Raw genomic sequence first — 22,617 nt, forward strand, 5'->3', positions numbered from 1 at the left:
CTCACAACTCCAAGGCATGGAGAATTTAGCATTCCTGGGTGTGTCTTCACATATCACTCCTAGATATGGAGTGACCATAATGTGTCAAGAATCTGTGTTATGCATGTGTTAAAAGAAATAAAAAATGGGACTGGGCATTCCTGACAAATTCCACCTGGAAATTCTAGAATATTCTGTTTGCTGGTCACAGAAAACTGTTGCCTTTGGGACATAGAATTCCCAGCTTTTTCTCTGGTTTTGGTGAGTGAGGTTAGGGACGGGCATGTTAGTTTCTCTCATTCTCATTTTTCCAATCTTGAGTTCATTTCTCCACATTCCACATCAGTTTAGAAACATTTTCTAAGGGAAATTTTATTAAACACATTTTAGTAAGCATTTCTCCCCAAAAATTGTATGTAGTTTTGCCTAATGTACACATTTTTTTGGTATAGCCGTTTCCCCTGACACAATGCATTTTTGTACATTATCTTCACTAATATATGCATTTTTATGCATGCTTTGCCCCCGTGTGTGCATTTTTTGGTGCACCTTACTTGGCTAGAGTACTGCACTGCAAAATTTGGGAAAGTGTGAAGTTAGAAGGATGCCTGTGTTTCAGGATGCATATTTTTTTCCAAAAAGTACAAATTTGTAAGCTTTGCCTTTAAATGTGAACTGAATCTAATTTCTCCCAGGTACACTCTGCATTTCAGTGCCCTTCAAAATTGCTGCTTTCCCCCACCTGCTTCCTCTGGTCCCCTGTCTCTGTCCTCCCCATCCCATCTGTCCCGGCCCTTCTCTGCTGATCTAGAAAGCAGAATAAGCAGTGCAAGTTGTGGTTATGTGAAGAATTTTTGTTTAGTTAATGCAGAAGCTGCATCATGCTCCTCTCCCTGGCAGGGGAGGTATATTTGTGCAGAGCCCGCAAAATTCAGAACATGGCCATTTAGTCACCACAATTAGTAGTCCTTCGAGGATGTAATGATGCAACAAAATGGGAACCCCAAAAGGAACTTGAAGTGGGAGTGAATTGGAATGGGGTTGTCAAAGGAGGAATTTAATAATCCAACTTGTTTCAACCCTAATGGCCCTTCTTTAGGGAAATTCAGGGAAAACAAAAGAAAACATTTAGATGTGATGTCTCTTCTGATGTGTTGGATTAATAAATTCCTCTTTTGTTTCCCCCCTTAGCTTCCAGTGCATTTGAATATGTCCCATCCACTTCTTAGCTTCTTGCTGAGGCTGTTAGGATATTCTTCAGATCTCTTCACCTCCCTGCTGCTGCTTAGCGTGCCTCTGATGTGATATATTAAGGGCTCACCCAGAGTTCCTTTCTAGGCACAGGTTTGCACTTTAAAACACAAGTGTGTCTGAGCACCGGGATTTGTTTTTTGTGTTTCTTTGCCCCGGTGCTTCCCCTATGAACACCTGCTCTTTACCACTGAATCAGAGCAAACGACAAATCTGTGGGAAATCTGAATTGTTGTTTATTCTGATTCAGTGTTAAATGGGATTTTTTTTCCTGGGGAAAGCGATGGGGGGGGGAGTGCTCAGATACAGAACTTCAAAGCATAGACCCATCTCTAGAAAGTGCTAGGCAAAAGGTAAGTGTGGATGAGCCCTTTTCAGTTAGGACATGCAATGGTACCTTGGTTTGAGAACAGCTTAGTTTATGAACAACTTGGATTACGAACGCTGCAAACCCGGAAGTAGGTGTTTTGGTTTGTGAACTTTGCCTTTGAAGCAGAACATGTTCCGCTTCCTGTTGAGTGTAAATTGAGTCCCCCGCTGCTATGTATGGGAAAGCACACTTTAGTTTAAGAACACTTTGGTTTAAGAACAGACTTCTGGAACGGATTGAGTTCATAAACCAAGGTACCACTGTATATTTGTGAAGGTAGGGAGCCTTGTGCCAGAAAATCCTGTGTCCCAGAAATTGTGTCTAATCACAATAATAATCCCAGATACTACTTAAATGCCAAGGTGGCTTCTATATGGTTTACAAGTATAAAATCAATGATAAGCTATCCACACATAATTAAAGATCACAATAAAACAATTCCATAAAAAGTATCAAAAACATCCATAATTAAAACTTGCAATAAAAAAAGGCTTTTAAAAAGCACAACAATTAAAAAGGCAATTTAAAAAATTAGGCCAGGAAGTTCACGTCTAGGGAGATGTTTCTGCAAACAGGTGTGACTGCAAGGGTGAGTGGAACACCAATACTGATGTGGGGCTTCTCTTATTTCAGTGTCTGTTTGTTAAACTTTTCCTGTTTGTTTCCCCAGGTGAATGGCAGTGACGGGATGTTCAAGTATGAAGAGATTGTCCTGGAAAGGGTGAGTGAGAGCCAGTGGACCCTTGCCATGGATGTGGTGCCAGGGCTAGCGTTACTTGTCCCTGGACTGCATTGGGCTTTGTTAGTCCCCCCCCCCCGCACCCATGCAGGCACATGCATCCTGGCTCTGTAGGTACAAGCATGGATTGCACAGAGAGAAAAGGGCAGCCTTTCCCCAACCTGGTGCTCTCCAGATGTTTTGGACTGCAATTCCCATCAGATTGGATGGCTGTCTGAGGTTGATTGAAGTTGTAGTTCAAAGCATTTGGCCATGCTGGGGATGGCTGGGCAAGGGGATCTAACACGTGTCTTCTCTCTTCCTTCCTTCCACTGTTATGGTCTTGGAAACCAGAGCTTATGGTATTGAGAAGTGACTCAGCTATATGTTGTAGGACTGTGTTTTTCAACAGAGGCTAGGAGATTTTTTTCATTTTCCACATCAGGATACCTGGCAGACTTCAAGGTTTGCATTCATGTCCATGGTTACTTTCTGTTGAATAAACCTTCAGTGCCCTTGAATTGCTGTATTGTTCTAATGATCATTAGCATATAAGCTCAGCCTGGGTAGCTCAGTTGGTTAAAGTGTGGTGCTGATAACACCAAAGTTTGATCCCTGCATTGCAAGCGTTTGGACTAGATGATTCTCAGGGTCCCTTCCAACTCTGTGATTCATCCCATTTATTTATTCCTTCTTTTTTTAAACACTTTTCAGGGAAATTCTGGCCTTGGGTTTAGCATTGCTGGAGGGATCGATAATCCACACATTCCTGATGACCCTGGCATTTTCATAACCAAGATCATCCCAGGTGGAGCAGCTGCCATGGATGGGCGTCTGGGGTGAGTGTCCTGCCATAGGGTGGATCCTGACCCGGGGGGGGGGGCGGCGGCGAGGGAAGCAGGTACAGATAAACAACCTAAAATGAGATGTTTGTTGATGAACTGTGTGTGCGTGCGTGCCATAAAAACCAAAACAAATTAAAAGGTGTGTTTTAGATACTCATAGCTATTCATTCAGCCATTCCTTGACTGTTAATGCACGGTCATACCACTCAGACTATTTTTAGATTGTGTTTTTTGCATATGCATGTTTTGTTTCAGTGTACGCTTAACACAAAGTTGCCAGCATGGCACCTGTGGGCTCAAGGGCACCCATGAGGTCTTCCTCTTGTGGCCATGAAGCCTCTGAGTCTCCTCACTCACCTCATCCTTGGTCAAGCGGTTGTGAGGATGGTTGCCTTTTTCTCCCTTGAGAAGCACATAGAGCTGAAGGAGGAATTTGGAAGGGTGACACCCTTCCCCACTTCCTCTTTCAGCTCTATGTGCTTTTCAAGGTTCAAGTTAATTCTACTGGATCTGACTTTTGCCCAGATCCCTTGGAAAAGGGAAGCGTTTCCATGCATGCCCTCTCTCTTTCTCAGAGATGGTCCTCATCTAGGGAAGCTGGAGAGAAGTGATCAGAAGTGGGGTGGCACCCACTGCAGCTGCTCAAAAGTCCAAATGTGCCCATGGGCCCTGTTTTAACATGTTGATTTAACCACTTTGAGATTCTCCTTCTTTCTTTCTTTCTTTCTTTCTTTCTTTCTTTCTTTCTTTTATTAGAATTTCACTTGTAAAAAAGTGATGAAAAGAAAAAAAGAAAGGAAAACATGAATGGAAATAAATAAAAGAAAAACACTCAATTACATTTCCATACATTAATATACAAATGTTTATAGTATTATTATTATTATTCAAATACAATTTTTTATTAATAACCTCATATATTCAGTGTAAAGTCGTTCCAGATATCATTATATTTATGCAAAAAAAGTCTGTCTATAAGCGGTCCATTCATATGTTTCTAATATTGCCATGTTGTCAAGTCATTGATTAAGGGGAATCATATTTCTATTCTTCCAGTTCATCAGTATTGGTTTCTTAGCAACCATTAGGGCACATAGAGCCCATTTTTGCTGTCCCATTATCACTTTCCATACAGTAGGTATATAGTTCAAAATAATATTCACTTCTGAAAGTCTTAAATTTTTCCATAGCAACTTATTTATACAGTCCAGCACTCTTTCCTAAAACTTAGTATGTGACATTGTAAAAACATTTGTTTTCAAGAAGCATTATCCATATTACATCTCCAGCAAAGGCATACAGTAGATAGCCCTTTCTTCTACAGGCGTAAGGGAGTCCAATAAATTCTGAATAATATTTTCTGCTATATAAGTCTTAATGTAATCGATACATCTGCTCCCGTAGCTAAAACAATTTCCCATTTTCTGGTTAATAGTAAACATTTGAATTCTTTATTCTAAGTCATTTTTAAAACTCTGCATATCAGAACTTATTTATTCATGAAAAATATCCATAAAAAGTAATCCTGGCTTTTTAGCTTCAAACGAATTATCTGATTGCTCCAATATTTCAGGATTCTCTTAAGCTGAGAAGGCTGCTGAACCAAACAAGAGTTATTAAAAGGAGTTGCAACTGCAGGTATTGCCATTGGGCCACAACTGGCAGATGATATTTTCTCTTAATGCACCATAAGTATAACATTCGATTTCCTCATCTATCAGTTGGCCCAAGGTCAATGCCCATGCTCCCATCCAGCTTTTCCATATTGCCATGTTTTCCACCCCCACCACCCCAATTTTAAAAACAGGATTTCCCCCAGAAAAATGATTGAATTTTACAAAGTAAAATGAGGACACAGCAGGAGGTAAGGGTGGAGGGTTTGGGGTGGTTGCTCACCTTGAGCCCTGCACCTGCCCATCTTAGGGCATTCTGCTGGGGAACCACTAAGGAGCGATTGAGGGCCGTTTTCTTTAATATATATATATACATACTTATGCTAGCCCTCCGGAGTTCTCCCCTCCCTCACCATCTCCTCTTTGGCTGTTCTGCCCCTGTGGCGCAGGGTGAACGACTGTGTCCTGAGAGTGAACGAGGTCGATGTTTCCGAGGTCGTGCACAGCAAGGCCGTGGAGGCCCTGAAGGAAGCGGGGCCTGTGGTGAGGCTCCTGGTGCGGAGAAGGCAGCCCCCACCAGAGACCATCATGGAGGTCAACCTGATGAAAGGACCCAAAGGTGACTGCCCTGGGTGTGGGCCCTGCCGGCAGTCATGTGCTAGCATGGATCTGGGGCTGTTGCTTCCCGGCTGGTGGATAAACCTGGAGGCCAGTGGTCTCTAGGCCCCTGTCGCGAAGTTGGGCTGCGGCCAGGAGCCAAGCAGGGGTCAGTGCTGGGTGGATCCAAACACCCAGGTGGGTTTGTCCCAGTTGTCCAGGGCAAAGTGGGGTGGTTGGAGCAAGAGCTACTGAGGTCGAAGGGAAAGGGCCGTGGCTCAGTGGTGAAGCATCAGCTTTGCATACACAAGGTCCTGGTCTCAAGCCCAAGTAGGGTTGGGAGACATTTCCTGGCTCAAACCCTGGTGAGATCCTGCCAGGTAGCATAGAGGCAATACTGGGCAAGAGGGACCCATGGTCCAACCCAGTGTAAGGCAGCTTCCTGTGGAAAGGCCCATGGCTCACTGCTGGAGCCCATGGTCTGTGCAGAAGGTCCCAGGTTCAATCCCCAACATCGCCAGGTAGGACTGGGGAGAGACTCCCAGCCTGCCTGCTGCTAGTTGATGTAGAGACAGTGCTGTACAAGAGGGCCTGACTCAGTATAAGGCAACCTCCTTATACTCAAAGAGTGAGGCTGGTCCAGGGAAAGGCTGGAGATTGCTCAAAGACATTGGCAGGGATCGTGCGGGAGCTGGTGTTCCTTCTGTGGTGAAGGAGCAGCAGTCCAGGGGCAGGTTCCATCTTACCTGTGCAATCAAGAGCCAGATTCTGCTGCTGAGAAGGAGGTCTCCAGCAGGCTGTCAACAGAGGCACAGACCATCTCTTGGGCCTCCAGAAGGTCATGGCCCTGACTCAGCTCCTTAGGGTTGGATATTGGCAAACTTCCTTTTGGTGTAGCAGGGTTCTGTGGCTTTTAGTAGGTGACAGAGCCCACCGGGGAGGAGGGGCAGGGACACAGGTCCCAATACCCCTGTCCCTCGCTCCTCCTCAGCAAACCCTCCAACCCAATGCCTGCAACCTGCTCCTCTAAGAGTCTAGAATTCAGTGACCCAGAAACTCACCTTTTTGCTCTCTCTCGCCCACCTATTGCTTACTAGTCTTTTTTTTCTTTTTTTAAGGATAGGATAGAAATGTGAAAAGCTAGGGAGGGATGATGGGCCTAGGGGCAGTAGCCTGGGAGGAAAAAAATAACACCCCAGAGATTTTATACCACATTACATACCAGACTTTAAAAATGGATTAAACAAATTAATGGAGCATCAAGCTATCAATGGCTACTAGCCAGGGTGACTGTGCTCTGCCTCCGCAGTTGGAGGTGTTAATGCTTCTGAATACCAGTTGCTGGAACCTGCAGGAGGAGAGATTGGTGCTGCACCCAGATCCTGCTTTCATGCTCCCCACGGGCATCTGGGTTCCCACTGTGAGAACAGGATGCTGGATTTGATGGGCCGCTGGCCTGAGCCAGCAGCCAGGCACTCCTGACGTTCTTACGTGGCCCATGGCAGGCAAATCTCTCCACATCCCAGTGCAGCCACCGCAGAGCTCCCTAACCCCACCTCCTTCTCCCCAGGGTTGGGCTTCAGCATCGCCGGGGGTCTCGGGAACCAGCACATCCCTGGAGACAACAGCATTTACATCACCAAGATCATAGAAGGTGGTGCGGCTCAGAAAGATGGGCGGCTGCAGATTGGCGACCGGCTGCTAGCAGTGAGCACCCAACTTGTTTTCTTCGAAGCATTGGGATGGGTGACAGCATGGATGGTGTCAGCTCTTGGTGCAAGGGAGCTGGATGCTGGGCAGTGCCTGCCGATTGTGTGGCCACCCCAAAACATTTTGCGGCTTGGCATGGCTTCTTAGAAGCATCCGTTTGTTTACTGTGGGAAGGCAGCTAGATGATCTGATCCTGGCAGGCCTCTGTTTAGGTTTTTCATTCACAATGGAACACTCATGCTCAGAGGCAGTCTATCTCTGCCTAGCTGGGAATGTAAAACTGGGGAGGCCAGTGGCCCTTCAGGCCCATCCAATTGCCGGCTGCGGGAAGCAGCATGGGCGTAGCCTGGGGGGGGCAGCTGCCCTACCTAGTCAAGTAAATAAATAAAAACACTTAACTAACTGACCAATCGCATCACAGATAACTCAGTTCTGCCCTCCCCCAACATAAAGCCTATCCCCCACAACATAAACCCTGGCTACGCCCATGGGAAGAAGGATACTGGAGTCATTTTGTTATGTTTGTCATTGGCTATGATAGGGATGGAGCACCTATGCTCAGAGGCAGTCTACCTCAGTATCATATACTGCTGCAGTTGGGCACTGTGGGCAGCAGGATACAGGAGTGGATGCATCTGATTTAGCAAGGTTCTTCTCATTGGCCCATCTCAGTTGGCTCAGTCTGTCAGATCTGCAACACTTCTGGCCTATAGACAAGCCTCTGGCTGTTTTCTCTGTCCTGCCCCTGCCATACCCACTCTCTCCAGGTGAACAACACCAACCTGCAAGATGTCCGACATGAGGAGGCCGTGGCTGCACTGAAGAACACTTCAGACATGGTATACCTGAAGGTGGCCAAGCCAGGCAGCTCACACCTCAACGACATGTATGCGCCACCTGACTACGCCAGCAGTACGTACCTGCCTTCCGCTGCCTCCTGCTCCTGGGGTGGGAGTCAGAGCTCAGTGGAAGAGAAGCTATTTTGCATGTAGGATGTCTAGAGCCCAGTGGAGGTGTTCTGGAGTGGGTGTTTGGATCAGAAAAAAGAGGGGGGGAGCTTGGAACTGGTGGTCCTGTGAATGGTCCCAGTGGGTTGGGACAGGTTCTGTCAGGGCATCAGGAATCCTCAGAGCTGGAAGAGGAGGAGGAGGAAGAGGAGGTTGTGGAACCAGAAAGTGTGGGATCAGTTCCCATGGAGGGTCCCAGTGAGATGTCAAAGTGTCAGGAGCAAGTCAGCAATAAATCACACAGAGTAAGTGAACCCTTTATTAGAAACAAGATCTGCTCAGGCCTAATGAGCACAGCAACTCTTCTTGGTAGGTCTTGCCCCTAAGAGGCAGTTGAGGAAGCTAAAGGTCCCCGCTTTTCCATAGCTGCCTACGTCTCCCCCTTCCCAATCAATCTGAGACTCCCAATGCCTTGTCTCTCTTTGCTCCACCCTCTTCATACCTTTGTGGGTTCTGGGAGACCAGGTGGGTGGGGAACTAGTCACAGCAGGAGGGGGAGACACCCTGGCTTCTTCACCAGCCTGACTCATCTCTGCCTCTTGGCCCTCCTCCTCTCCAGCCTCTACTTCTGCCTGCTTCTGCCACACTCTCCCAGCTCACTAAGCCCTGTTACCTCTTCAGCTTCTGACATCTCCTCTTCCCAGTCTTCTCCCTCTGACCACTCATCCTGGTCCTCCCTGAGCCTTCTTCCCTTGGAGGTTCCTCAAATTGTGCCTCCCACCATTCCTCTGTGACACAAGGGAAGATTTTGCTTCTGTGCTGTCAGACACTTCCAGTAAGACCGCTCCCGTACTGGGATTGTCTCTGGCCCCTCCTTCTATCAGCAAACCTCTGCCCTTAGAGGAGGTGCTGGACAGGGCCAGCCAACCCATGAGGCAAGTTGAAGCAGTCACCTCAAGCAACAGGAGCCACGGGGACAACAGATCCAGCCTCAGCTGTCAAAATGTATTGGGCCAGTTCTTGCACCAGAGAACATGTCAGGTGCTGAGTTACTGGTTCCCACCCCCACCCCCCACTCAGACCCAAAAGGAGAAGGCAAGGACTAAGGTGGGTGGGTGGGCAGATTTCATCCCTCTCTTGACCTCACAGGCACCAGAGGGAATTTATAGTCCTGGGGCACTGAGCAAGGGGGGAAAGATGGGGTGCTCTCTGGAGTATCCCTTAGCCGAGGTAGAGAACATCTAGACCTCTCTGTCTGTACTGTGGGATTCTAGCTAAGCCACACAACTGCTCTTCAGGCTGTACCTCTCACCAGATCTGCTCAGCAGCCAGCTTGAATGCCTTTGCCTGCCTGGAACTTACCCATGTACTGTGGAAATACATAATAATAGGATTGTGGAGTTGGAGGAATGTCTCTTCCTTGCCTGGATGGCAATAGAGATGTGAGTGCATGGATGCCTTTCACTTTTCTGGTGACTGCCATGTAACCTACTGCACCAAGGTCATTCTGCCCACTTTTTCCTTCTGGTCCACAGCTGCCATGTGGTTGTCAGAAGGCTCCGCACCTGGGGCCAGGGCCTTTGCTCTAAACAAGGGTCCCCACTCCCACCCCACACCTCAGCCCTACCACATCCCTGCCTCAGCCCCCTTGGTTCTACCTCACTGATGCCACCTCTTTGTGTCTCCTTAGCTTTCTCTGCCTTGGCCGACAATCACATAAGCCATAACCCTGGCCTGGGCTACCTTGGAGGAATGGAGAGCAAGCCAGCTTACCCTGCTCCACCCCAGGTCACGCCAGCCCGCTACTCACCTGTGCCACGCCATATGATTGGGGATGAGGACTTCACCAGGTGAGCAAGAACCCCCTTCCCCACCTCCTCTGCCTCTCCCTTGGAAGAACCTGGTAATTCATCTCTAAAGAACATGGGTATAACTTCCTCTCCGATAGACATTTGTAGGGCCAGTTCCATTCCAGCTGATTTGGCAGCAAACGAGGCATATGGAGTCCTGCCCCATTTGCTAACCTCCTTTTTCTTGTTGCTTCTCCCATGAGTGCAGGCAGCTGTGGGGCATGACTGGGGGTGTGGGGTGGCTGTACGGCTTCCAGAAATGTGGGTCTCCTAAATGGAGTGTGGGGCAAGGCTCAGTATCCTTTACCACTGAAAAAAGAAAAATCAGAATCCAGCACCAGAAAAAGGTGGATTCTGTGGACTGTGTGTATTATGCAAATTGAGTAAAGCTGCATGATCTTCTGCTGCGTAATTGTCTTGAGGGACGGACAAGGCATCAAAGGTCCATCCCCAAAGCGCTGGAAGCTGGAAGTCCTCTTCAACTTGCTTCATCATCATGTTTGTAAAATAGGGATGTGGATGAGGAAAACAACTATTTTTCATGCTCCTAGTAATTAATGCACATTGCTACAGCATCCCTCCCAGGAACCCTGCAAGTCAAGGCAGCACTGTAACCTGCTCCCCCCCCCCAAAGCATTGTTGGAAATCAAATTGTTGGGGCAAAGACCTGTACTTTGAAAGTGCTGGTGAATGGCTGGTTGCCGGGGTTTCCAAAGCACCGTGTGTGCAGGGCTTTTGCAGGTGCCTGCAAACCTCTGTTTGGCTCATTTATGTCATCAGGTCTAAGGCAGGTAGGTGTGACTTGGCCTGAATGGCCTTGCAGCACAGGTGGGGAGGATTTGTGGGTTGTATTAGGTTTCCCACAGTTGGGTTATACAGATTACTGAGGTGATGCATTTGAAAACACTTTACACAGTTGAGAAGGCACTTTTTAAACTGCTAAACAGAATGATAGTGGTGATACTAGCCGTGGTACCTAAGCCCTGCCTCCATGGCCAGGGCCATTATTGTTTCTGAATATCAGTTCCCACAGTAGGGAAGAGTGCTGCTTTGCTTGGGTCCTGCTCGAGGGTTTCCCACAGTCATCTGGGTGGCCACTGTGAGAACAGGATGCTGGGCCATTGATCTCTTCTTATCTGCTTATGATAAGGGCAAAACTGTTTGTTTGCTAAAGTATTTAAATGCTGCTTTTCCCCAAAGGTTCCAAGCAGTTTTACAGTAAGAAAGGTACACGAGCCAACATTTTATTGCACCCTGCTGTGTAGCAGACACTGCTTTGTACCCAGAAGGGACAGAGGCTCTTCTTCTGAGGTCTAACAGTCCTCTAGAGAGGATGGGCAAGACCATGAATGTATGTAAAGATAAGCAGGTGGGGATTCACTATGGGGAGTGGTTCAGTAAAGTGAGGACTTTCTCCTCAGTCTTAGCGCTCTCCTTGTACAACTCAGCAGGGTGGAAGATGGAAACAAAACTAAAATTTGTTGGCTCTGGGCTCTGCTTGTCATTGGTTCTGTCTCTGTCTGTTCTTGGTCTCCCTGTTTTCTGCCCTGTGATGGGCATCAGCCATCACTGCTTATTCCATGGCAGGGAAAAGCTCTGAGTGTTGGAGGGCATGACCTCTGTGACTCCAGATCCATTATTTTATTCCAAAGCCACATGACTGTACAGATTGCTATTGGCCACATGAGGGCACCGTGGAACTTCCTGGCTAGGAAGAAAAGGGATCTGTGCCTTGTAGAGACCCTCGGGAGCCTTGGTTTGGGTCAGGAATCCTGACCAGGAAGCAAGTGGGTTGTTTACAGTTTAGAGGTGGAAGAAACAAAAGATTCCCAAACCCAAGAATGTGGGAATGGAGGTGGGTCGGCCCCCAAAATGCACCCTTTTGCTTGGTGGACCAACAATTCTGCGTGCGTGCGCACACCCACCCACACCCACCCACCCTAGATCCTGAGCAGGCTTAATTTCTGACAAGATGACCTTGCATCCAACCACCCAGATTAGAAGGCAGTGTGGTTATCTGTCTAGCACTAGAGAATTGTATCCCTTCAGTATTATTGTGCATTAATGACATTGGCTTGAGCCATATCAGGCCATCCAGCTCAATATTATCTACAGCAGGTATGGGGAACTTTTGACCTTCCAGATGTTGCTGAACTACTGCCATCCCTGCCCATTGGCCATGCTTGCTGGGGCTGATGGGAGTTGCAATTCAGCAACATCTGCAGGACCAAAGGTTTGTGCCCCCCCCCCCATGTCTGGTGTACATGAAGCAGCAGTGAGTCTCCTGGATTTCAGATGCAATCTCGCCCAACCACACCTGGAGATGCGAGGGGAATGAACATGGGACCTTTTGCATGCAGAGTGTGTGCTCTGTCACTCAGCTGCAACCCTTCATGGCATTAGCAGTGGACTCAGTGAAATATACTCAAAGTCCTGCAGTGACTTCATGCTCTTTATTGCAGCTTGTAAAACAGTGATTGAATTGCCCCTCAAACCTCAGGCTTTTATATACATTATTTACACAAAACAAAATATAAAATCAAAAAATCTTTCCAGTAGCATCTTAGAGACCAACTAAGTTTGTTCTTGGTATGAACTTTCGTGTGCATGCACACTTCTTCAGGTACACAGTGAGTCCTGTCTGATTGGCTGATTCTGCTTCCCTCCTGGAGCCTGATTAGTCTTTTCCTGCAGGCCAATCAGTTGCTGCATTCTACAATCCTACCTGCCTATTGTTCCAAGATCCAAGCTTAGTATATAACACCCCTCCCCTCTATGTTCCCGTTGCGCCCGGAAGGTTAGCATTCGTAGTCATCAAGGTATGCCGGTTGCCTACGTATGCATTGTGGTCTGGGGTGTCCCTCAGTAGAGGTTCCTGGTTCTGGCTCTTGTTCTCGGGCTGCCGGCTGTGACGGGGCCATTGGGTTGGGCATCGCTGGTCCACTTGGTCGTGGCTCTGGTTCCTGTGGCTGCTCAGCCTCGGGGGCCACCTCTGGCCTTCCTAGCTCTGCCTCCCTTACCCACTCCTCCTGCTCTATGGGCCTCACCCCTCTGCTGTCCCCTTGGGATTCCTCTGTCCAGCCCTCCTCGTGGTTTCCCCCGGAATCGTCACCGTAGTTTATTGCAGTGGCAGTGCCAGTCTTGCCCCCCCCCGTTAGCACCTCATACAACATGGGGCCAGTCGCCCTGGTGACTGTGGCGGGTACCCATGCCGGGCCCGCCCCGAAGTTCTTTGCGTACACTGGGTCGCAGGGCTGGAAGGTCCAGGGGTTCCTACCTCCCCCCACTGCTGTCTTGTCATGGGCCCTGTCAGGGTGAAGGCGGTCCAGTCTTGTTGTGAGGCACCGGGAAACCTTGTGGGCTGACTGTTCGTGTTTGTGCATCGTATAGCCCACAAATTCTGGGCCAGGGTTGCTATTGTGCCATCCCCGCCACACCCAATCCAGGACCTGGGAGAAGACCCTTTCCTTCATGGAGTAGCATGCTACTTCCGGCGACTGAATGGGGCAGTTGGGAAGCTGTTCCTGTTCCAGGCTCATGACCTCATGTGCAGGTGCTGGGTCAGGGCTGGTCTCAGGTAGTGGCAGTCTGCTGAGGGCGTCCACGTGGCCCATCGCCTTCCCGGGCCAGTGGACCAGTGTATACTGATAGCCAGTGAGTAAAATCGGCCACCTGAGGATGCGGGGTGACTGTAGTTGAGGGGTCTGCTTCTCGGGGGCGAATAGGCCAAGCAGCGGCTTGTGGTCGGATGCCACGGTAAAGGGGCGCCCATACAAAAATCATGAAATTTCTTTACTCCCTTCACAATTGCCAGGCCCTCCTTGTCTATTTGTGAATAGTTCCTCTCGGCTGTGGAGAGGGTCTGGGAAAAGTAAGCCACGGTACCTCTCTTCCATCTGGAAGTTGGTGGCCTAGGATGGCGCTAGCGCCATAGGGTGAGGCATCGCATGCCAGCACCACCAGCAACCTCTCATCAAAGTGCGCCAGGACTGAGTTCAAGACGAGCAGGTCTTTGACTGCTTGGAATGTGGCCTCTTGGCACTGCCCCCACACCCACGGGGCCCACTTGTCTAACAGTCTGTGTAGGGGCTCCGCTACTGGTGCCTTGTGGGGTAAGAAGGCATGGTAAAACTTCAACAGTCCCAAGAACACCTGGAGTTCTTCCTTACCCTTAGGTGCCAGGGCATCGCAAATAGCCCGTACCTTGTCCCCGGTTGGGTGGACTCCATCTGCATTCACCGTAAATCCCAGAAAACCCACCTGTTGCACTCCTAGCAGACACTTTTCCCACTTCACCTTGAGGCCGGCCATCTGGAAACTGTGCAGGACAGTGCAGAGTCGGTCCCCAAACTCCCCCGGCATGACCCTGGCGATCAACACATCATCAAAGAAGGGGGTGACGCCAGGAATTCCTTTGAGGAGAGTCCATTAGATTTTGGAATATGCCTGGCGCCATGCTGACGCCAAATTCAGCCGCTTGACACAGAACGCGCCCCTGTGCGTTACAATTGTCTGTGCCTCAGCAGTGGCTCTATCCACCATCAACTGCTGATAGGCCTGGGCCAGGTCCAGCTTGCCAAGAATCTTAGACCCCGCCAGGGTGGCGAGGACATGGCTGACCACTGGTACTGTGTATGCATGAGCCGTAAGGGCCTTGTTTAGGGTACATTTGTAGTCTGCGCAGATGCAGACTGAGCCGTTGGGCTTGATGGGTGTGATGATTGGGGTTTCCCAGGGGGCATTAGGCACCAGCTCCAGCACTCCTTGCTCCATGAGCCGGTCTAATTTCTCGTCAATGCAGGGTTTAAGGGAGAACAGGACTCGGCTGGCCTTGAACCTGATGGGTCATATGACGAGGTCTAGTTGTAGGCCAACAGGGGGGCCAGTATATCATCGCAATGCCCCATCGAAAACCTTTGTAAACTCTTTGCAGATGGCGTCCATGTCCACGTGGGAGCTGGTGCGGTTCACCCTGGTGACGGCTAGCCAGTAAGCTAACGTAGGGCCCCTTGACCATGATCAAGTCTAATTGCCGCTTCCACCCTCGATATTGTACATTGAAGGTTCACACCCCCATCGTGGGGACCTTGCGTTTTTGGAAGTCCCAGAGGGTGAATGGGGCTGGCCTAAGCTTGGGGCTGCCGCTGGGACACAATTTCCTTATGGACAGGGTTGAGCCTGTGCAGTTCCCCATTTCCGGACGAGGCTGTTGTGGTGGGCATGCGGTATGTGTGTGCTGCTGCACTCGGTGCATGTCCTCCCGGTCGGATTCTGAGTTGTCAGTGAGGTCCTCGTGGTGGACCCTTGGTTAGGACAACACGTTTGACTGGAATCCTTGTGCTGACCTCTTGGCAGTTTCAGTTGCTAGAGCCTCCTCTAGGGTGACCTGGAACGTCAGGTCCTTCTTTGTGTAGAGGCGCCGTTGCAGCTTCTCGTCCCTCAGGCTGCCCACGAGGCAGTCACGGAGCATGTTCTCCAGCTCTGTGAAGTTGCAGAGCCAGGCAGCTTGGCAGAGGGAGGTGTAATACCCGGTTATGGTTTCTCCGGGGGGCTGCTGCTTTGTGTAGAAGGCATTGTGACACGCTAACACCGAGGGTTGTGGCAAGAAGTGCCCCTAATGCCATTCCATTATCGTGTCGTAGGGAACGGTCGCGATATTTGCAGGAGCGAGGAGGGCTCAGGCGATCTCGAATGTTTCTTCTCCACAGATGCTGAAGAAGGTCGCCCTCTTCTTGGCTGCATCGGTGACGTCCTTTGCCTCCAGGAGGAACTGGAAATGGATGGTGTATCCTTCCCAGTCTCCTGAGGCTGGGCTGAACGGCATGAAGCTGTTGTCTGTCGCCATTCTGGGTCCTTGGGTCCCGGAGCTGTAGCCTGGATGCACAGTGTGATGCTGTGTTGCCTGTGGCGGCTGTGCATGGTGCACGGCGGACAGCTCAGCAGGATCCCACCTTCGTCACCAGTGAAACATACTCGGAGTCCTGCAGTGATTTCATGCTCTTTATTGCAGCTTGTAGAACAGCGATTGAATTGCACCTCAAACCTCAGGATTTTATATACGTTATTTACACAATGAGTCCCGTCTGATTGGCTGATTCTGCTTCCCTCCTGGAGCCTGATTGGTCTTTTCCTGCAGGCCAATCAGTTGTTGCATTCTAGGATCATACCTGCCTATTGTTCTAGGATCGAAACTTAGTACATAACACTCAGAATGGGCAGGAGCTTGTGGGACAATCCCCTAAAAACTCCATTCCCCACCTTTTCCATTTGCGTGGCTCAAAGACTGCTAGGGAAGGAGGGGTTAAAGGTGCCTGGCATGCCTTCTCCCAACACCACGGGCTTGCTGGAGTCTGGTTCATCTCAACCTTTCCATGATGGCTCTTGTAGCCCCCCCCCCCACTGCAAGCAGGGCAGAGGAGGGAGGGCTGGGAGAAGCTCAGATAAAATGCAGGCTGCTGCTGCTGCACTCCCCAGTCTGCACACTCAGAGAAGCTGCCACTATGATCACCGTCAATGTCTCTTCCTCCATGTCTTATGGGAAACGCCCTTTCCAGCAGCAACCCATTGCCAGGAACAAAAGAAGGACCAGGTACCAAGGCTCTCTGTTCTGTACTTGTTCTTGGGGAGGAGGGTCTGTGAGGCCCCTTGCTGGGTGGGCAAGCAGGGACATGGCCCAAGACTTGGTCACAAGCCCTGGCGTCAGTTGGCTGCTCTTTGGGCACAGTGCTGCTTCCAGAAATCCTCCTGGGGTACACCTGCCTCTTCCAGCCCAGGACTTGGCACCTGCAGAGAGGGTCAAGGTAACAGGGCCCTAATATTGCACCTTCATTTGTCCAGAGAAAGGAAGAGGCAGAGCTACTGAGCAATGGGGTTGTATGGGGAGGCTTCCAGCTTTGAGGGCTGCAAAGTGAAAGGGGTAGGGCTGGAAGTCTGCATGCATCAGGGGGAGGAAGGAATGGGCTGTGTGCCAGCAAAGGGGGCACCAGAGTTGGTCTTTGTTGATTTATGTGCCAAAGGGGTAGATGGAATCTTGTTGCTTGCCTTCTGCCTTCTATATATTTCCTACAAGGGCATTGGAAGGTCTCAGAAAGGGGTGGGGTGTTTTTCCAGCTCCCTTTTAGGCTGTCACTGGAGGGACTGTGAAGAGAAGCCACACCTTCCCTCCTTTATCTCTGGCACCTAAAGGAATCCTGCCTCACAATAGCCACTCACTAGCTATTCCTCCTGTATAATGTTACGAGCCTCCATCCATAGTTCTTCAGGCACTCTGTCCACCAAATCTAAATCCTTAAACCTGTTCCTCACTTTCACTGTGTATTCATAAGGGATTTGATTTAGATTGTATCTTACTGGCCCAGTGGTTTTTCCTACTTTCTTCAGTTTAAGCTAGAATTTTGCTATAAGAAGCTGATGATCTGAACCAGTCAGCTCCAGGTCTTGTTTTTGTTGACTGTATAGAGCTTCTCCATCTTTGGCTGCAGAGAATATAATCAATCTGATTTCTATGCTGCCCATCTGGTGATGTCCATGTGTAGATCATGGCCACTGGTCCCATCACCTCCTGGCAAATAGAAGGGGAAGAAATGGAGGCAGTGAGAGATTTTACTTTCTTGGGTTCCATGATCACTGCAGATGGTGACAGCAGTGGACTGCAAGAAGACAAAACCTATCCATTCTTAAGGAAATCAGCCCTGAGTGCTCACTGGAAGGACAGATCCTGAAGCTGAGGCTCCAATACTTTGGCCACCTCATGAGAAGAGAAGACTCCCTGGAAAAGGCCCTGATGTTGGGGAAGATTGAGGGCACAAGGAGAAGGGGACGACAGAGGACGAGATGGCTGGACAGTGTTTTTTAAGCTACCAACATGAGTCTGACCAAACTGTGGGAGGCAGTGGAAGACAGGAGTGCCTGGCGTGCTGTGGTCCATGGGGTCACGAAGAGGCGGACATGACTAAGCGACTAAACAACAACAACAGCTATTCCTCCCCCAACCTCCCATTCCTGTACCTTCTCTTTAAGACACAGGTAGTGTCTTTACTTTGTTTCCTTCTGTGACGACCAGCAGCAGCAGCAGCAGCAGCAGCAGAATATATTCTGCAAAATATACGCCTTTGCATCATTACACCAGACACAGAATTCACCTTTTCTTGGTGCAGAAGTGGGGACTAATCTTTCTGACTTAGAGAGTGCACATAGCATAACTGCCCAGGGATACAGGCTCATGCATAAGACCAGCCAGTCAAGGCAGAGAAGTGGTATCTGCTTCCCATGAGATGGAAAGGTAGGAAGATTCCTGGTATTGCACTCTTTCCAGTTCATTCTCCATACTGGCAATTTGTTTCTGCTCTGAGAAGTAAAATGTAACTCCTTTGGCCTGTATACATACATACATACATACATACATACATACATACATACATACATACATACATTAGGACAATACTGTTATTGCCCTATTGAAGGTGTTGCCCTACATTTTTGAGATTTTAGGTCATGGTTGCAGCTCTACCGGTTGTTCAGAGAGGGTACCAGTTGTTGGGTGCCAACTGTGTGTTGCACATGGGATGTTGAATGATGTTCAGGTGGGCCTTGTCTCTGCCCCCGGCTATGTATCCTCTTCATGTTTGCCCTCTGTCCTTCACAGGGAGCCCCGGAAGATCACCTTACATAAAGGCTCCACAGGCTTGGGCTTCAACATTGTGGGAGGTGAAGATGGCGAGGGCATCTTCGTCTCCTTCATCCTAGCAGGGGGCCCAGCAGACCTGAGTGGGGAGCTGCGGCGTGGAGACCGCATCCTTTCGGTGAGTGGAACATGAGGCCCCTTTACTGGTGTTGCTCTCAGGTCTTATTTAATGCGAGGAGGTGGATTTGGAGAGTTGTCTGGGTTCTGGTACACAGTTGCTGCTGACCTCTGAACTGGGAAGCAAGCAGGTGGGAGCAGCTGCCTCCCCCACCCCCAACCTATCCTCCAGCCCTTCTCCAGGACTGGAGAGATTCTGCCCCAGGCACTAAGGTGTTAACCCACACAGAGCAGCTTTGCCCACACAGAGCAGCTCACCAGACCGGTCTGGCTTAGCCCAGCCCAGCGTTGTGGAAGCTTGCTTCCTCCTCACTCTGAGAAGAGGGAGGGAAAAAACCAACACGCAGCCGAACCTTCCAGCTTGAGCTTCAATGGAGCCTGCGTATGGGGCCCTGCAGCGTAATGCTTGCCCCTTAAATGCACCGAAAGTGTGCACAGGCCGGGGAGGCCACCTCCAGGAAGAAACAACCAAGCTTGGCCAGGTCTGGTTTTCGCTTCCTGAGAAGCTGTGGCGTTTGTCATGCAGCTGAGCACCTGAGACAAGTTGCTCCCAGCATTTTGGGTACAGGAGGGGCCTGGGATGTGCAGCTATGGGGGATTGAGAGGGTTGGCGTGGGGCTGTGGCAGGGCGGGGGGTGGTGGAATGTTGCATGGTGGGAAATAAGTGTGCAGTGCCATCATAGGAGGAGCAGGTGGCACCAGCTTCCCCTTTTCAAGGTGAGCTGACAGAGGCGGGGTCTGTTTGTCCAGGTGAATGGCGTCAATCTCCGGAACGCAACCCACGAACAAGCGGCGGCTGCCTTGAAGAGGGCCGGGCAGACGGTCACCATTGTAGCCCAGTACAGGCCTGAAGGTAGGAAACTCCCAGGAGGGACCCCGTCCAACCTGCCCCCTTGAACCTTTCATGAGAACCAGGATCTCCCTTTGAGTTGTGTGCCCTGGTGCCAAGTCATATTCAGCCAAAGTTCTGAGAGGACAGCCAGCCTTCTGGGCTGGCAAACTCTGGGTGAGAATGCCTCAAAGTCAGGAATCGCTGGTTTATTTCATTCCTCTCCCACCTTCCTTCCCAGGAGCTCAAGGTGGTTCACAGAACTCTATCCTTCCCAGCATTTCCTCACAAGAACTCTGTGAGGTAGGTTAGGCTGAGAGGCAGGGACTAGCCCAAGGTCACCCAGTGAGTTTCATGGCTGAGTGGGGATTTTAACCCTGGGCTCTTTAACCTGCAGTGCCGAAGATTTGTCAAAAGGAGGAACTGGCAAGATTGGCAGCGGGGATGTGGACTTTGGCCTTGGTAATTGCACTGCTTGTTCCTAGGCTGGAAAAATAAAGTTGGATCTCTGTAGCTCAGGATGGGGAACTATTGGCACAGGTCCCAATTAATCCCCCAAAACCATTTTCTCCATTTGTGATACTGAAAAGGAGCAGGTAGAGGCATTGCTGCCTTGGTTGCTTATCCAAGCCCCCCCCCCCCCCAGCAAGCTCAGCCAGGTTGCCAGTCCCCAAAGAAAGCAGGGTTGAAATCACTTCCCTACAACTTTACCTCGACTGCTTCCTGCACGGATTTCTCCACAGGGAAGTCGATGGCGCAGAGCTGAACCATCAGCCTTGAACTCCCTTGCCCATCAGTTGACGGGTGGGGACTTCTTCTACCCAGTTTCTGCAGGGATCACTAGCTGTAACCGCACCGCAAGGTTGGTGTTGCTGAACACCACTTCTGGCTTGCTTCTTTATTATTATTATTATTATTATTATTATTATTATTATTATTATTATTAAATATTTTCTTGGTTGACAAAAGTACATGTCTTTTTTCAGGTTGTACATTCTTTCTTACAAATCAGTTACATTTGTTGTGAGACCTTAGTGTTGAGTACAGTATAATGTTGGGGAAGAAGAGTGGGGAGAGGAGAGGAGGGGTGGGGTCATGAGGCTCGTATTCTTTTGTTTAGTGTGCATGTGGGGTTTTGTGTCAGCGTCAGCTGGGTAGGTTCTCTTTCTATTCATTTATTACATTTCCTTGGTAGTGTGAGAGGTTGGGGGCCCAGGGTGTGGTTGGCACTGGCGGAGGAAGAGGAGTGCAGGGGGAGTGCACCACCCCCGGCAGCGCAATCCCGGTGGGGTGCCATCGCAGCTGCTCCCCCCGCCCACACTGGGCACCATGCCCCTGCATTCAACGTGCCTTGCCCCCAGGACGCGCACCAGCCATGCCCCCGCCTGCTCCCCCCCCATGCCGGAACATGAAGCTCCGCCACTGGTGGTTGGTTGTCTGTGGTTTGCTGCAGTGGGGTTTGTTTGCATTTGTGAGGGGACGGGGCTTGTTGGGTCAGGTAAGCCAGATTGATTCGTATGATTCTTGTCATCTTGTTGTGCTGTGTATGTGATAAAGGGGAGCCATACTGGATTGAAGGTGCCCTCTTCTATTTGTCCCTGTGTCAGTTTCAGTTTATTGGTTAGTTTTTCTAGTATAGTGGTACCTTGGTTTTTGAACATCTCTGTTGACAAATGTTTCTGAACTCGGAACACCATAAATCCAGAAGTAAATGCTTCCGTTTTCGAACACACCTTGGAAGTCGAACTTCTGAGGCAGCTTCCTGTTTGAGTTTTCCATTTTGAGGCTTCCATATTGAGTTTTCGGTTTTCAAACAGATTATGTTCGAAAACCAAGGTACCACTGTAAGGCTGTTTCCCATACAATTTGATACCATTGGCTCATGTTTACTCCTGACAGATCTCTCCAGTGTCTGGCTATGAGGCTTCTGGCTGCTGAGAGTAGGTGGGTTATGAGCTCTTTATAATGTGAATGGGCCTTATTAACTTGGACAGTGTTGAGTAGCGCCAGTTCTGGGGTGAATTCTAATACAGTGATACCCCGGGTTACGTAAGCGATCCGTTCCAGGTCGCGGTACGTAACGCGGGTGGGCGTATCACGAACACACAAAAAATAACAACCCAAAAAACAGGAAGAAGCGCGATTTGAACGCTTCTGCGCATGCGCATCCGGGGGTCACACATGCTCCCGGAAACACTTCCAGGTTGCGAGCATTCGCAACTCGAATGTCCACAACATGGGGGGGGGTATGTAACCCGGGGTTCCACTGTACCTGTTTAGTTATTTTGCATATCTCTTGAAGTACTGCTATCCAGAAGGGTAGGATTTTAGGACATTCCCACCACATGTACAGGTGCAGCCTCTCCAACATCTTGGTGAGGTTCTTGAGCGTATCAATGCCAGTTTCCGTGGAGTTAAGTACCACCTGTAAGTGAGTTTCAGAGTGAGTTTCCTTCTTTTGGCTGACACGGACAAAGGGAGGTTTACACCACATTCTAGTCCATTAAGTGGGGTTAATTTCATAGCCTATGTCGTGCTCCCATTGTTGTTTGATTGTGTCAAGGGGTTTGTGGGATTTTGGAGCAGCATTTTATATATTGTGGAAACAATCCCTTTGCCATGTCCCCCTGCTGTCAGAACGTTTTCGAAGCTGATCAAGGGCCCAGTGGCTGGTGATTTTACTGCTGGATTGTTTAACATGGCATGTACCTGTAGTTGATGGTGTGCTAGCCAAGGTATTTACATGTCCCCTAGCTTGTCTTGTATTTCTTGTATTGGTATGGGTTTGTTGTTTTTGTAGAAGTCTTTTAGACAGTGTAGGGCAGGGGTCCCCAAACTAAGGCCCGGGAGCCAGATGCGGCCCAGTCGCCTTCTAAATGCGGCCTGCGGACGGTCCGGGAATCAGTGTGTTTTTACATGAGTAAAATGTGCCCTTTTATTTAAAATGCATCTCTGGGTTATTTGTAGGGCATAGGAATTTGTTCATATTTTTTTCCAAAATATAGTCTGCCCCCCCCAAAGGTCTGAGGGACAGTGGACCGGCCCCCTGCTGAAAAAGTTTGCTGACCCCTGGTGTAGGCCTTTGGCTTGCCATGTTTTAATCTGGAG

At 49.5% G+C, this 22,617-nt stretch overlaps 1 protein-coding gene across 9 annotated transcripts in view; it reads left to right on the forward strand.

Annotated features, from left to right (window-relative positions):
* Positions 1-22,617, forward strand: part of DLG3 (discs large MAGUK scaffold protein 3) — a 116,345-nt gene that overhangs the window by 59,472 nt on the left and 34,256 nt on the right. For 8 of the 9 annotated variants that reach the window (XM_033138156.1, XM_033138152.1, XM_033138155.1 and 5 more), the window contains 8 exons: positions 2,271-2,321; positions 3,033-3,157; positions 5,226-5,395; positions 6,944-7,080; positions 7,851-7,995; positions 9,721-9,880; positions 18,525-18,681; positions 19,431-19,533. In XM_033138156.1, the coding sequence (XP_032994047.1) occupies positions 2,271-2,321; positions 3,033-3,157; positions 5,226-5,395; positions 6,944-7,080; positions 7,851-7,995; positions 9,721-9,880; positions 18,525-18,681; positions 19,431-19,533 (1,048 nt within the window). Of the gene's footprint in view, positions 1-2,270; positions 2,322-3,032; positions 3,158-5,225; positions 5,396-6,943; positions 7,081-7,850; positions 7,996-9,720; positions 9,881-18,524; positions 18,682-19,018; positions 19,163-19,430; positions 19,534-22,617 lie in introns of those variants that run through there. The other variant, XM_033138157.1, reaches the window with a different exon arrangement.

This window comes from Lacerta agilis, chromosome Z (assembly GCF_009819535.1).
Source record: "Lacerta agilis isolate rLacAgi1 chromosome Z, rLacAgi1.pri, whole genome shotgun sequence".
Taxonomy (NCBI): Eukaryota; Metazoa; Chordata; class Lepidosauria; order Squamata; family Lacertidae; genus Lacerta; species Lacerta agilis.